Raw genomic sequence first — 12,189 nt, forward strand, 5'->3', positions numbered from 1 at the left:
GCTTAAGCTGTGCCAAAGCAATAGTCTGGTTAGGACCCTATTACGGGACCATGCCATCGTCACTGATGAGTTCCTGTGTCACAAAATGCATGAGTAATTTCTCAACAATTCTTGCAAATCTGCATCACTTTGTCAGATTCTAAGTATTGAAAATCTCAGAACAGAGTATCTGATAGGCTGAGCCTAAGTTCTAGCTGGTAATGAACAAGTACAACTCAGGGGCTTGCCTCCCATCAAGGTTCACACAAAAGGGAATTAAAGGAAATTCTTGTTCAATAAAAAGGGCATTAAGTTGCTGGTTAGCTAAAAGTCAAGACAAAAACAAAAATGAGTCAATCAGTATCTACTATAGTCATCCTACATACTTGACCCTATGAAGAATTCCTTTGTGGGGGTAATGTTTGAGGAGCAGTCAAGCAGACTGGCTAGGGATTTTGGCTACAGTGACTCAAATGCGAAAGTAATGAGTAAGTGCTACTGAGATCAGGTAAAAATAAAGAATTAAGAAAGCATTTTTAATTATCATGGATACATAATAGTAATACATTTTTGTGGTGTACATGTAATATTTTGATACAAGCCTTTAATGTATAATGATCAAATCAGGACAATTGGGATATCTATCGCCTCAAGCAGTTATCATTTCTTTTTGTCAGGAACATTCCAATTCCACTCTTTTAGTTATTTTGAGATATACGCTAAATTACCGTTAACTATATTGCATGTTCTCACTCATGTGTGGAAGCTAGAAAACACTGAACTCATGGAGATAGTAGAATGATGGTTACCAGCGGCTGGGAAGGGTGGTAGGAAGGAGTGCAGATAAAGAGGGGATGGTTAGTGAGTACAAAAATACAGTTAGATAGAAGGAATAAGATCTAGAGTTTGGTAGCACAAGAATTTTCTTTTTAATTGGTATTTTACCATCTTTTTCATTGATAAAATTTCCTTTCTCTACATCAACTTTTGTTTCTCTGAGTCCATCAAAATTTTAAAATTGTACATTTTGTCTTTATTTTACTGCTTATAATTTCTTCCATTTTGATAAAATTGACTAATTTAGCCAAAGATATAATGTTTTGATTCTCATCATTGAATAAATGCCATTTTTATAAAAAATAAGGGTGTGTTCTACATTTCTTCTGGCATTTTACCAACTCATTATCTAGAAATCATAGATTTCACAGGTAATGAGCTCTTAAATTACCAGAGTAATTCAAGATTTATAAAAACTTTATATTTCTGTGGAAAACTTCCATTATGAACATGGTGGACTGCCTTAGAAGATCCCAGCGTTTCCACTGAAGAACATGACTTTGTCTTTACTCGTGAGGACAGCTTTTTCTTTGACAGCCAACTATAGAAAAAAAATAAACAATGTCGAGTAGCTACATTATTTTTAATGGCAAAGATTGCAATTACTTTTGCACCAACCTAATATTTCTCTACTACAAGAAGGGCTGACATTCAGGGACATTTGAGTGCGTCACAGAGAACATGTGGTGGGAGAGAAGGAGCCGTGTTAACATATTATATTGGTGTCTGGCTTTGCCTGTTCCCTCTCAACTTATAAAATGGCTAAAAAACCTATTCTTACTGCAATACACCCACAAAGGGGACATGAGCAGAAACTTTCATCCTTCTTGCTGGGTCGGCTCTGTGTTTCTGCTTCTTTTGAACCAGACAGTGTCATTTAGTATATGTATGATTACAAATGTCTCATTCCCAATTCCAGAGAGAATAACTTGCCTTTTAACATATATTGTCAAATAGCCAATTAAATAAGATTTTTCCATTTTTAAAGCAGTGTTATGGTGTTGTCTAGATAAAATTTCTGTCATCATATCATACTGGAACATCTGTTGAATAGATATAACTGAACTTAAAGTTATAAGGTGGTTAGGACATCAGATTTGGAATAGGATGAAAAACAAAGCAGGAAAACTTGAGGAGGCTCTAGAGTATTCATTACTTATGGGATTAGTTTTTTTTTTAAGTGACAGTTATAACTCAAACAGTTCCTTTTACATTTAAAGAGGAAGTCTTAAAGTATAAATTAATTTTAATGAGTAGTCTGTCTACTGATATATACATATATATCTTTAAAGACATTCCAACTGTACTTATCAACATCTGGAAGCAGTATTGGGCAAACCACATGCTTAGTTCCTAACTTCAAACATTTTTTGAAAGGAATCTTTTGTAAACTCTGGAAGGAGGCTGTGAATAGTTACCAGAAAGGCACACTTTTTGATATATTATAATGTCTGAATTGTTAGTCAAATATCTGAAACTGTCAACTCTAGAGCAATTGGAGCTTAGCAACAAGAGAAAAATATCAGCAAGAATGCAGATAGATTAAAAGAGCTGAATATACTACTGTACTCTGTGAAAGCCTTTCTTTCTTTTTCTCCCCTTTTCTTTCATTTCTCTCTGTCTCTCTCTCTCTAAATCTTTCTCTTTCTTTCTTCTACATTTCAGCAGCCACATAGATGGCACACGTTCCAAAAGATGAGGTTGATGATCCTTTGACCAATCAGAAGAATAACAAACTTTTATGGACAAGTGAAAGACTATTAAAACCCAGCTCCGCTGGAGGCTGTTATCCAAAGCAAATTAATGTAGAAACAGAAAACCGAATACTTCATGTTTTCACTTATAAGTGGAAGCTAACCATTGGGTACTCATGAACATAAAGGAGGCAACAACTGAAATTGGGGCCTACTGGAGGGGAGAAAGGATACAAAGGTTGAAAAACTACTGGGTACTATACTCAGTACCTGGGTGATGGGGTCATTTGTACCCCAAATCTCAGCATCATGCAATATACCCAGGTAGCAAATCTGTGTCAGAGGCATGTACCCTCTGACTCTAAAATAAAGTTAAAATAAAGAAACCACACGAGAAGATCAGAGTTAAGATAAATGAGTGGTATTAAAATGATGTTAGTCTGGGCTGTGTGGTTATGTTGTCCAGCCTGCCACCACTAGACTGTATGGAAGGTGGGTATCTTCTCCAGCCTCCCACCACTAGACCATTTCTGTATGTAAGGCAGTTCTCCTGTCTAGCCCACTGCTGCTGGACTCTCTTTCCTGTACGTAAGCCCTTAATAAATCCCAAGTCTTGTTAAAAAATGATGTTAATGATAATTTTGACTATGGAATAAATAACATTATGATGGGGAAAAAATAAAATCCAGCTCTACATGTTGAGACGCATGGGAGAAGTGGACAGAAAAGGAAAGAAAAGAGAGGAAGAAAGAAAAAAGAGAAAATATGCTTCAGAGGAAATATTCTACCAACAAAACAGATGCTAACAGACCAGGAACAGATGCTAACAGACCAGAAGCTGAGAATAGATTGGTAAAAAATAGGCAATGCAGAACTGGGTTCACAAGGTACATCAGAATCCATGAACTCACTAATTTGTTAATTCAGATCATGTTTATCAATATGATGTACCTGGCACTAGGAAAAGACTGGAGGATTCAAAGGGGGAATAAATACTGTCCCTGTCTCTGTCCCCCAGGTACATATTGATGATGTTGGGGATGGGAATGGTGGACACGTTTGCGATGTGTTTATGAGGCTGTACGCGTGTAAACAATACAGTAGGGATTCAAGGGAGGAGTTGTCACTTTTTCTTGGAAGAGGGGATCCTTTTCTAGACTTTTGAAGGATCCTTTTGAAATAAGCCTTTAAAATTGTGAACTTTTTTTGTTTCACGTTTTTAAAATGAGTTTCTAGTACAGTCCAATGGAAGTATTCAAAATAAGAATTAATCACCATACCAACCCCAATAATTAGTGATCATAATGCTGCCTGAGACACTTAAGAAAAGTTTTTGTGTTTAGTACAACTTGTTCTTTAAGCACATTCTGGCATAGGACATTGAATTAATAATTGTGTAATGAGTGAATAAATATGGCAAAGTTCTTGTCACCCAAAGGATTATCCTTTGATTGCCTGGATAATGTAATACTCATATTTAGGCCCTCTGTATTACAGAATTGTGAATTGCATATCTAGATAGGATATAGTTCAACCTGTATCCCAGGATTACTGTAGCTCACTATTGAAAAATAAGCACATTTATATGTTAGGAAAGAAGAGTAGAAGAGTGTAGGAACTGGCATTGGATCAGTCATGTTTTCAGAAAAATATTACCTGTGATTGGGAAATAACAGTGTGCAGGGAATTGTGATACAGCCCTGGCCTTATATTGCTACTCAGGAGGCATCACAGAGGGAGAATGAAAATCATTTACAAAGGTATGAAATTAATCTGAGAAGGCTGCTTCAGTGATGTCTCATCCTCAGAGGAAGATGGATGAAGCCAGTGTCTGGAGACCTTTCCTATCCGTGGAGTCCGTAATGTGCTGGGATTTTGAATTCTGTGGAGCTGTAATTCCTCTAGTTGGCTGTGCATTTGGATTTTTAGTGCTCATTCTAGACCCACTGCTCTGAGCTCAGGGCCAGGGACCCTATATTTATATAAAGTTCTCTAAATAACTTGGTTGATGAGCCAGGCTAATGATACATGAATAGCATGTTAATCGTATTACCTATGTAGATGTCATTCTTTGATTCTAAAATATAAAGTTGTGAAACAGGCTTTTTCTTCATTAAACTCATCTATAAGTCAGTCAATGTTGATAAAGAGGCGAACATCCCAAAACTCTAGGTTTAAGTTTCTGGCATTTTACCAACTTGTTATCTAGAAATTGTAGATTTTATATATAATAAACTCTTAAATTACCACAGTAATTCAAGATTTATAATGCATAGTTTGCATTATGGGGCTCATATTTTCACCTAATTTGTGGGGCTCTATAGCTCACTCTCTTGTAAGTTCACATTACCTGTCCCATATATATTCTGTGGGTGGGAAGTCATATTTTTTTTTTTGGTAATTCAGAATGCAGGTCAAAATGTTTGTGAGAACTACTCACTCTGCAAATGGAATGCATTGCAGCATATAAATCCAAAATATTATCATTATTATTGTTGACATTGTCTCTGCCTATTAATTATCTGAAGATCAGTTCATCCAGTAAATCCCAGCTTTAAAATTTAGATTATGAGAAATCTATATAATGTTAAATGGCTAGCTATCCTTTTTTTAAAAATTTGCCTTTTAATGTTTACGTGATTAAATGTATGAGGTGCAAAATTGTAACATACAGATGAATAGGTCACACATATAAAAAGAGACGCTATCTGGATCATTCTCTAATTCTAAGGGAATAGTTGAGGAGAAATAAGAGGAAATCTAAGTATACAAGTATGAAGCAATTTTAATGTACTGAAAGCAAGTTATATAAAATAAAGTGTTTTTGGAGATTAATTTTGTTTACATGCATTTTAAAAATTATGTTGTCAGATAAAGGCAATAAGGAATAATCAAATTATTTGAAAAGTATTACCTTAAACAAAAAATGCTTACTGATTCCATTTTAAAGATTTATAACATAAGTACAAGTTTCCCAACTAAGAAAAAAAGAGAAGTGATTCCTCCCTCCAGAGTACCTGATAATGCCTGAATAAGCAATGCAAATAAATATTTTAAATCTTCAGAAATTACCCTGAAAAATACAAATAATGCGGATATCCAAATATTCAGAAATCACTGCATAGATTGGGATAAATATACTGGTACTTAAAATTGGTTGATAAATCACCAGTGGAGTAACTAAAATATTTTAGACATTATAGGAAGATACATTGATATTTTCAAAGATGTTAGTATCTCAGAGACACTTTGCATAAATAAGTATTGCTAGTTACTGGACATAATAAAGTAGAATTATTCTAAAAGCTTTCCAAGGATAAAACTGTGTTAGTATACTGGTAGTAAAATGTATAATTAATAAAGATGCTGCAGCTGTATTTTCCCACAGTGAAATCCTTGCATAAGAGAAGTATCTATAATCCTGGTCTACAGAAATTATTCAAGATGTACTATTATGCTAAGAAATAGAAATAAAATTACCTCTGTCAAATTGTACCATAATGACATTAATATGATATTATAATATCTATCTCTTTTAAGAATTAGACGTTGTCTGTAGTTTTGGTATGAGGAGGTTCAATAAGAAAGATATTAAAATATGATTTGACCAGCAGAACTCCACTATGAGCTGAAAATTTAGATGATTTATAAACATTAATGGAATGGTGGCTGTCTCATTATGCTTATTTAGTAAGGGAAACAATTAAAATATGTACCTATTACAACGATGACTTTTGAGAGTAAAGAAATTCACATTAGCTGTTCAGATAGCTAGATACATCAGTATATTTCACAATATATTTTATTTCCCTGGTGCTTATGTATATATGGATATTATTGAACTTTATAATTCATTATCTCCATACAAAGAAGTAAACAAAACAAAGATACTTAACTAGTAAGACATGGCTGCTAAATGCATACACACCTTTTTTTTTTTTTTTAAACAAGTTTATACAGCCTGTTCTTGTTAAATACTTTAGCGAGAACTAGGTTTTAAAGCTTGATAATTATAGTTATCCATTCTGAAATGACATTTCTCGAGATTTTACTCCTTGTCACTTATATGTATTTAAGCTGGCCTACCTATCTTTGAACAGTATAGGCAAAGAAAAAAGAATATGGTATTAGAATTCACCTTCACTTGACGGAGATCCGGATGTGGTTATCTGGGTAAGAGCCCAGGATACTTGGATGGAGAGATGGGTTTGCTGGTTTACACTAGGAAGAGTGATGTATTTACCTCGATTCTGTTGAAAGTGGATAAAAGCAGTACCATCACTGTGACCTAGGAAAAGGGAAAATGTAAGCCCACTAATATGGAAGCCCATTCAGAAACATTTTCTGTGAACGATAGGAGGACCAGCCTCATCATATTCCTGCTTACTGATCCACATCTGCTGGAATGTGGACAGGCTGGCCAGGATGGAGCCCCCAATCCAAACAGAATACTTCCGCTCTGGGGGAGCTATGATCTTGATTTTCATGGTGCTGGGTGCCAGGGTTATGATTTCCTTCTGCATCCGGTCAGCAATGCCTGGGTACATGGTGCTCCCTCCAGATAACACGGTGTTGGCATAGAGATCCTTGCGAATATCCACATCGCACTTCATGATAGAGTTGAAGGTTGTCTCATGGATCCCACTGGACTCAACGCCCAGAAAGGAAGGCTGGAAGATGGCTTCAGGGCATCGGAAGCGTTCATTCCCAATGGTGATCACCTGCCCATCAGGAAGTTCATAGCTCCGTTCCAGTGAGGAGGATGCGGCTGCCCTGATCATCTCCTGCTCAAAGTCCAGGGCTACGTAGCACAGCTTCTCTTTGACATCTCGCACAATCTCCCGCTCAGCGGTGGTGGTGAAGTTATAGCCTCGCTCTGTCAGGATCTTCATGAGGTAATCAGTCAGGTCTCTGCCTGCCAGATCCAGCCGTAAAATGGCATGAGGCAGGGCATAACCTTCATAGATGGGCACGGTGTGAGTGACCCCATCCCCAGAATCCATCACAATGCCTGTGGTCCGTCCTGAGGCATAGAGGGACAGCACAGCCTGGATGGCCACATACATGGCTGGTGTGTTGAAAGCCTCGAACATGATCTGAGTCATCTTTTCCCGGTTGATCTTGGGGTTCAGAGGTGCCTCGGTGAGGAGGATGGGATGCTCATCTGGTGCCACACGGAGCTCATTGTAGAATGTGTGGTACCAGATCTTTTCCATATCATCCCAGTTGGTGACCACTCCATGCTCAATAGGATACTTCAGGGTCAGGACGCCTCTCTTGCTCTGAGCCTCATCTCCCACGTAGCAGTCCTTCTGGCCCATGCCTACCATAATGCCCTGGTGTCGAGGACGCCCTATTATGGAGGGGAACACAGCCCGGGGGGCATCGTCACCACCAAAGCCTGCCTTGCACATCCCTGACCCATTATCCACTACCAAGGCAGACAGCTCATCGTCAGTCATGGTGCTGGCCGAGATCTTCCGGACGAGTGAACAGGACAAGTGAATAGACGGTGAGTAAGAGAAAGTGAACAGGCCTAAAACACTCCAGAAATCCCTTCAGACAGGGGAGCCTGCACTGGGACTACAGGTATTTAAAGGAACACACTGACCCCACCCATGTCCTACTCCACCAGTTCCTAGCATTTCTGGGTGAGGTCACCTTTGAGGTATTAATGATGGTGATGATTATATAAACCATTAGATCTTTCTACATAAAGAGAAAATTGGCTGCCAAGTGGTCAAATCTCAGGTTCCTGTAATTAGGCAACCCACACATGACCATCAGCCTGCCTGGTGAGATCTCTAGATAACTATGATGATGCAGTGGGGGATATAAAAGCAAGATGAAAGAAAGCTGGTGCTAGGTATGGCAACACTGCTGGGAGGAAGCCTCCCTCCTTAGCGTCCTTGAGGGTTCACTTTCCCTACGCCAGCTTTACCTTTTCATTCTTAAGATATTGTTCTGATGAGGGGTCTTACCCTGCAATCTTCACTTTTTCAAGATTTTTGTTTCCATTAGATTCCTAATCCCACAGGATGTCATCATCGTAGAGACTGTTTTAGTAAATGAAAATAATAAATGGCTAAGGATGGCCTGATGGCTGTAATTACAATGCACTTGTGTCAAGCAAAAAGTAGAGATATTTAATAGACTTCTAATCCATCAGAGATCAAGCGAAAGCAATAGAATGATTACTAAAGTTAACCCCTATAGATATTTTTTTCTGATATAAATTTCTAACAACCAAATTTCATTAAACATTTACTGTGTCTAGACATTGTTCATAGAACCAGGTTCATTGGGTCCATGTTAATTGTATAATGACTGAATGTCAACTATTTTGCATGATTTATTAAGATGCAGGTTATAAAAATTTATTTATTTGCAACAACTCTTGAGTTCTGCAACAATGAACAAAATGAAGTGATAAGACAAATTCGAAAAATTATATATTTAAACTAATCCTTAAAACATTTTGATCTTCAAGATACATATACTATAACATTAAACCTCTATGTAGTTATTAAAATCTATACAATTAGAATTATATTAGCTTTCCTTCCATTTCAAGATATATTACACCCTGATCACTTCATAGCAACAATTTGTTTGGATTCCATGTTTCATATAGAAATACAGACTACCTGAAAAGATGTGTATGATGGTAAAATGTAGGACATCAGCAATGTGTTACAGAGAAATAGCATTTAAGAAAGCTCATTACTTCTGCTCCCCTATGTGTTAGGCAAATAGAATATAATTATCTTTGTCAGCTCTTGTAAAGCAAAGAAATTTTCCATGTCTACATCTGAGTTCTCCAAAATCATCTTTATTTGGGTTCCTCATTCATTCATTTACCCAATAAAGCTTGCTTTGTAAGAGGTAGCACAGCCCCTATTTACTGGACAAAAAACACCCTCCAGCTCAAGGCCAGGAGAACTAGCCTGAGTCTTTGCCCAATGAGCCTCTTGGAGCGTCATGGTGTAGCACCAAGCTGTGAGCATCCAGCCCTCTTCTTTGTCTATACCTTGATATAGATTTATTTTATCCAGTGCTATAATATGCCTTCAAAACCTTTCTGGTGACAATCAGTCATGGCAGAATGTATGTTTCATCACAAGGTCCATGGTTTTGCTTTAGGGCTCACCAGAACGGTCCTTTCCTTTAATCTTTTCTGTAACTGCAAAATTCCTTCTTCAACAGTGTTAAAAACCTTCACACTGAATGGTTTTATGAACTTCCTTGTTATGTAGTACAACCAAGCTTTTGATTAAAACAACGTTTTATTGCTATAGGATGGTGCTCCTGGGAATTTTTTTTAATCCCATAACAAACTACATGCACATTTTACAAAATGGAAAAAATGAAATACACATTGTATTTAGCACAAATCCCCATTTATGAATGCTCCGGTCTGGAATATAAAACAAAGCCAAGTTGGTGGAAATGTTAGTGGAGGAGCCCACATAGTACCAAGTGCAGCCTTAGATCCTACACTTACTAGAGTGCTGTCCTTAGAATCACCTTGAACTAAGGGATATTTGGTACTGAGTCCACACAGCATAACTGATGCCTTGAGAGTGTGGCTGATGTGTGATTTTGCTAGAAGACTGTCTAGCCTGCTTTAATTCCGGTGTCCCAAGAGAAAATTTCATCAGTTATGTATTCTTAAAATAAGCTTATGCTCTTTTAATTAACTCTCAATAATGCAAGAGATGCTTATCACAATTCAACAGCCATTAAAAATGTCATCTGTTGAGCTGGTTAAATTTTTAAAAAGTAGTAAGAATTTGTGTTGAGTAAAACATAGGAAGGTGGGTTTACAAATACTGGGCTCTGGAAGCTGGGAGTAGTGGGTATTGTTCTTGGAGGTAACAGACTTTGTAACTGACCAGAATTTACAGATGTTTAATTAATTACCTAAACCTTTAGGGCCCTTCAAGGTTCACTCATGGAAGCCCAGAATATTCTTTTTCTTTTACATTTTGCCTACTTTGATTATCATGCAGATACACGAAACTAGAATGAGGTTTAAGTATGGGCATTAAATATGAAGACAACCAGTGGAAGCTACTGTGTCTCCTCGCCTTGTCTTTGTCAACCTTAGATTTTTCAAGCAATCCACAAACATTTATTAAACATCTCCTATGTTCTGGGCACTGGTGATATATCAATGAATAAAACACAGCCCTATTTTTAAAGAGTTCACTGTCTTGTGGGTGAAAGTCACCTTACCCCAGGCCGACAGGTGGCCGTTTGGCACTGATATGATACAGCCGGCTTATTTTCTGATAGGGCTCTGCCAGCACTGTTCCAGTCGTTAAAGATCTTGAATGTCACTCCCAGATACACAGATAACAGGTATACAACACGGGAGATGAGAGAAGGAGCTCAGGAAGACATAGAGGTGGAATGAGGGGCCCCTGAACCTGAGGTCAGGGCAAAGAGAAGGAGAGGCCAAAGGAGATGACCTCTGGGCTGAGTCTCAGAGAATGGGCAGGAGGCTGTCACTGGCCAGTGGAAGTAATATTGCAGGCATGAGCATCACAGCTTGGATGAAACCAGAGAATCAATTATGTGTTTGGAACTAGGATGAGCAGGAGGCTGCCAGCAGCCAGCGGAGGCAGTATTACAGCAGCACCAACAACTTGGATGAAATCAGAGAATCAACTATGTATTTGGAACTAGGTCTCTACACAGAATCAGCAAGAGTTTAGAGGCTTACAACAAGAGTTTGAATCTTCACAGGCATGTGGAAGGAAGAGGAACTCCAGCATTGGGTGTTGCTTTCCCTCCGGAGTACATGAGATCTGAGAAGAGGCTGTTACCCATGGGTCATGGAGGCCCTGTCTTAGTGATCATCTCCTGTTAGGCTCTCATCTGTTTAACTGAACTGCTGAGATTGAGCATTTTAATGAGGCCTCGTTCAGCCTCCACCCTAGGGATGAAATTTAGTACGTGGAGGTCAGCTGCCTTCCTCTCTGTCCTCACTTGATTCCTTCCTTGTGCACCACACCCTCTTTCCTTCTATCCTTGGCTGATTTTGCACACATGTCTACCTCTCTAGTGTAGTGATGCTCTGAGAATCTCCTTCAACTGTACTCTGCTCCTTAGTGTAGATTTGTAATGTGTTTCAGAAATAGATACATGAATGTGTAAGCAGTGTGATTGGTTTTCATTATATATTCATCTGTTCATTCATAGCTAGATATAGCTGACCACTTAACATAAAAAGTTAAAAAGTGTATTTATTTTGTGGTTAAATACTGCCTAAGGTTTATATTTCATATTGATAAAATGGCTTAAACATGGTATCTTACGATACGAAATAATCTCTCTGGAGATTATCTGCAGTTTGTAAGATACCATGTTTAAGCCATTTTATCTCTCTGGAAAAGAGAGATAAAATGGTAAAGATAATTACCATTACTTCTCTCTGGAGAAGTCTCAACATATGGCTTTAATAATTCTTACAAATAGTAAATCCACCAATAATAATTACTGATAGAGCTTACTGTGATTTTCTGTTTGTTTGAATATATAGAACTATGTAAAAAATGGCATGAAAAATCAGAAATACAACAAACACTTCCTCAAGTAAAACCTGACTCACCTATTTCCTGAGGCAGGCATGGGCAGAAAGGAGGAAAAAGTGGCTCTGGTGAGGTACATCTTG

General features: G+C 37.8%; 1 protein-coding gene and 1 long non-coding RNA gene across 5 annotated transcripts in view; one reads left to right on the forward strand and one right to left on the reverse strand.

Annotated features, from left to right (window-relative positions):
* LOC134739586 (uncharacterized) overlaps positions 1–12,189 on the forward strand; it is a 141,245-nt gene that overhangs the window by 75,361 nt on the left and 53,695 nt on the right. The window lies entirely within an intron of this gene.
* ACTBL2 (actin beta like 2) lies at positions 5,278–8,075 on the reverse strand. Of its 4 annotated transcripts, none has more exons than XM_054489073.1 (2): positions 7,838–7,972; positions 6,842–7,717 (listed from the first exon to the last, which is right to left on the reverse strand). In XM_054489073.1, the coding sequence occupies exons 1-2, from the start codon at positions 7,970–7,972 to the stop codon at positions 6,842–6,844; spliced, it is 1,011 nt and encodes a 336-aa protein (XP_054345048.1). The 4 variants fall into 4 exon arrangements, with proteins under 4 accessions (XP_054345046.1, XP_054345048.1, XP_054345047.1 ...); XM_054489072.1 differs by having other exon boundaries at positions 6,842–7,635; positions 7,741–7,972; XM_054489074.1 differs by having other exon boundaries at positions 6,842–7,753; positions 7,838–7,960.

Source organism: Pongo pygmaeus, chromosome 4 (genome assembly GCF_028885625.2).
Source record: "Pongo pygmaeus isolate AG05252 chromosome 4, NHGRI_mPonPyg2-v2.0_pri, whole genome shotgun sequence".
Taxonomy (NCBI): domain Eukaryota; kingdom Metazoa; phylum Chordata; class Mammalia; order Primates; family Hominidae; genus Pongo; species Pongo pygmaeus.

Bases quoted from the DNA above. Each gene is read 5' to 3' on its own strand.
- ACTBL2 (XM_054489071.1), bottom strand. From the start codon at position 7,972: ATGACTGACGATGAGCTGTCTGCCTTGGTAGTGGATAATGGGTCAGGG.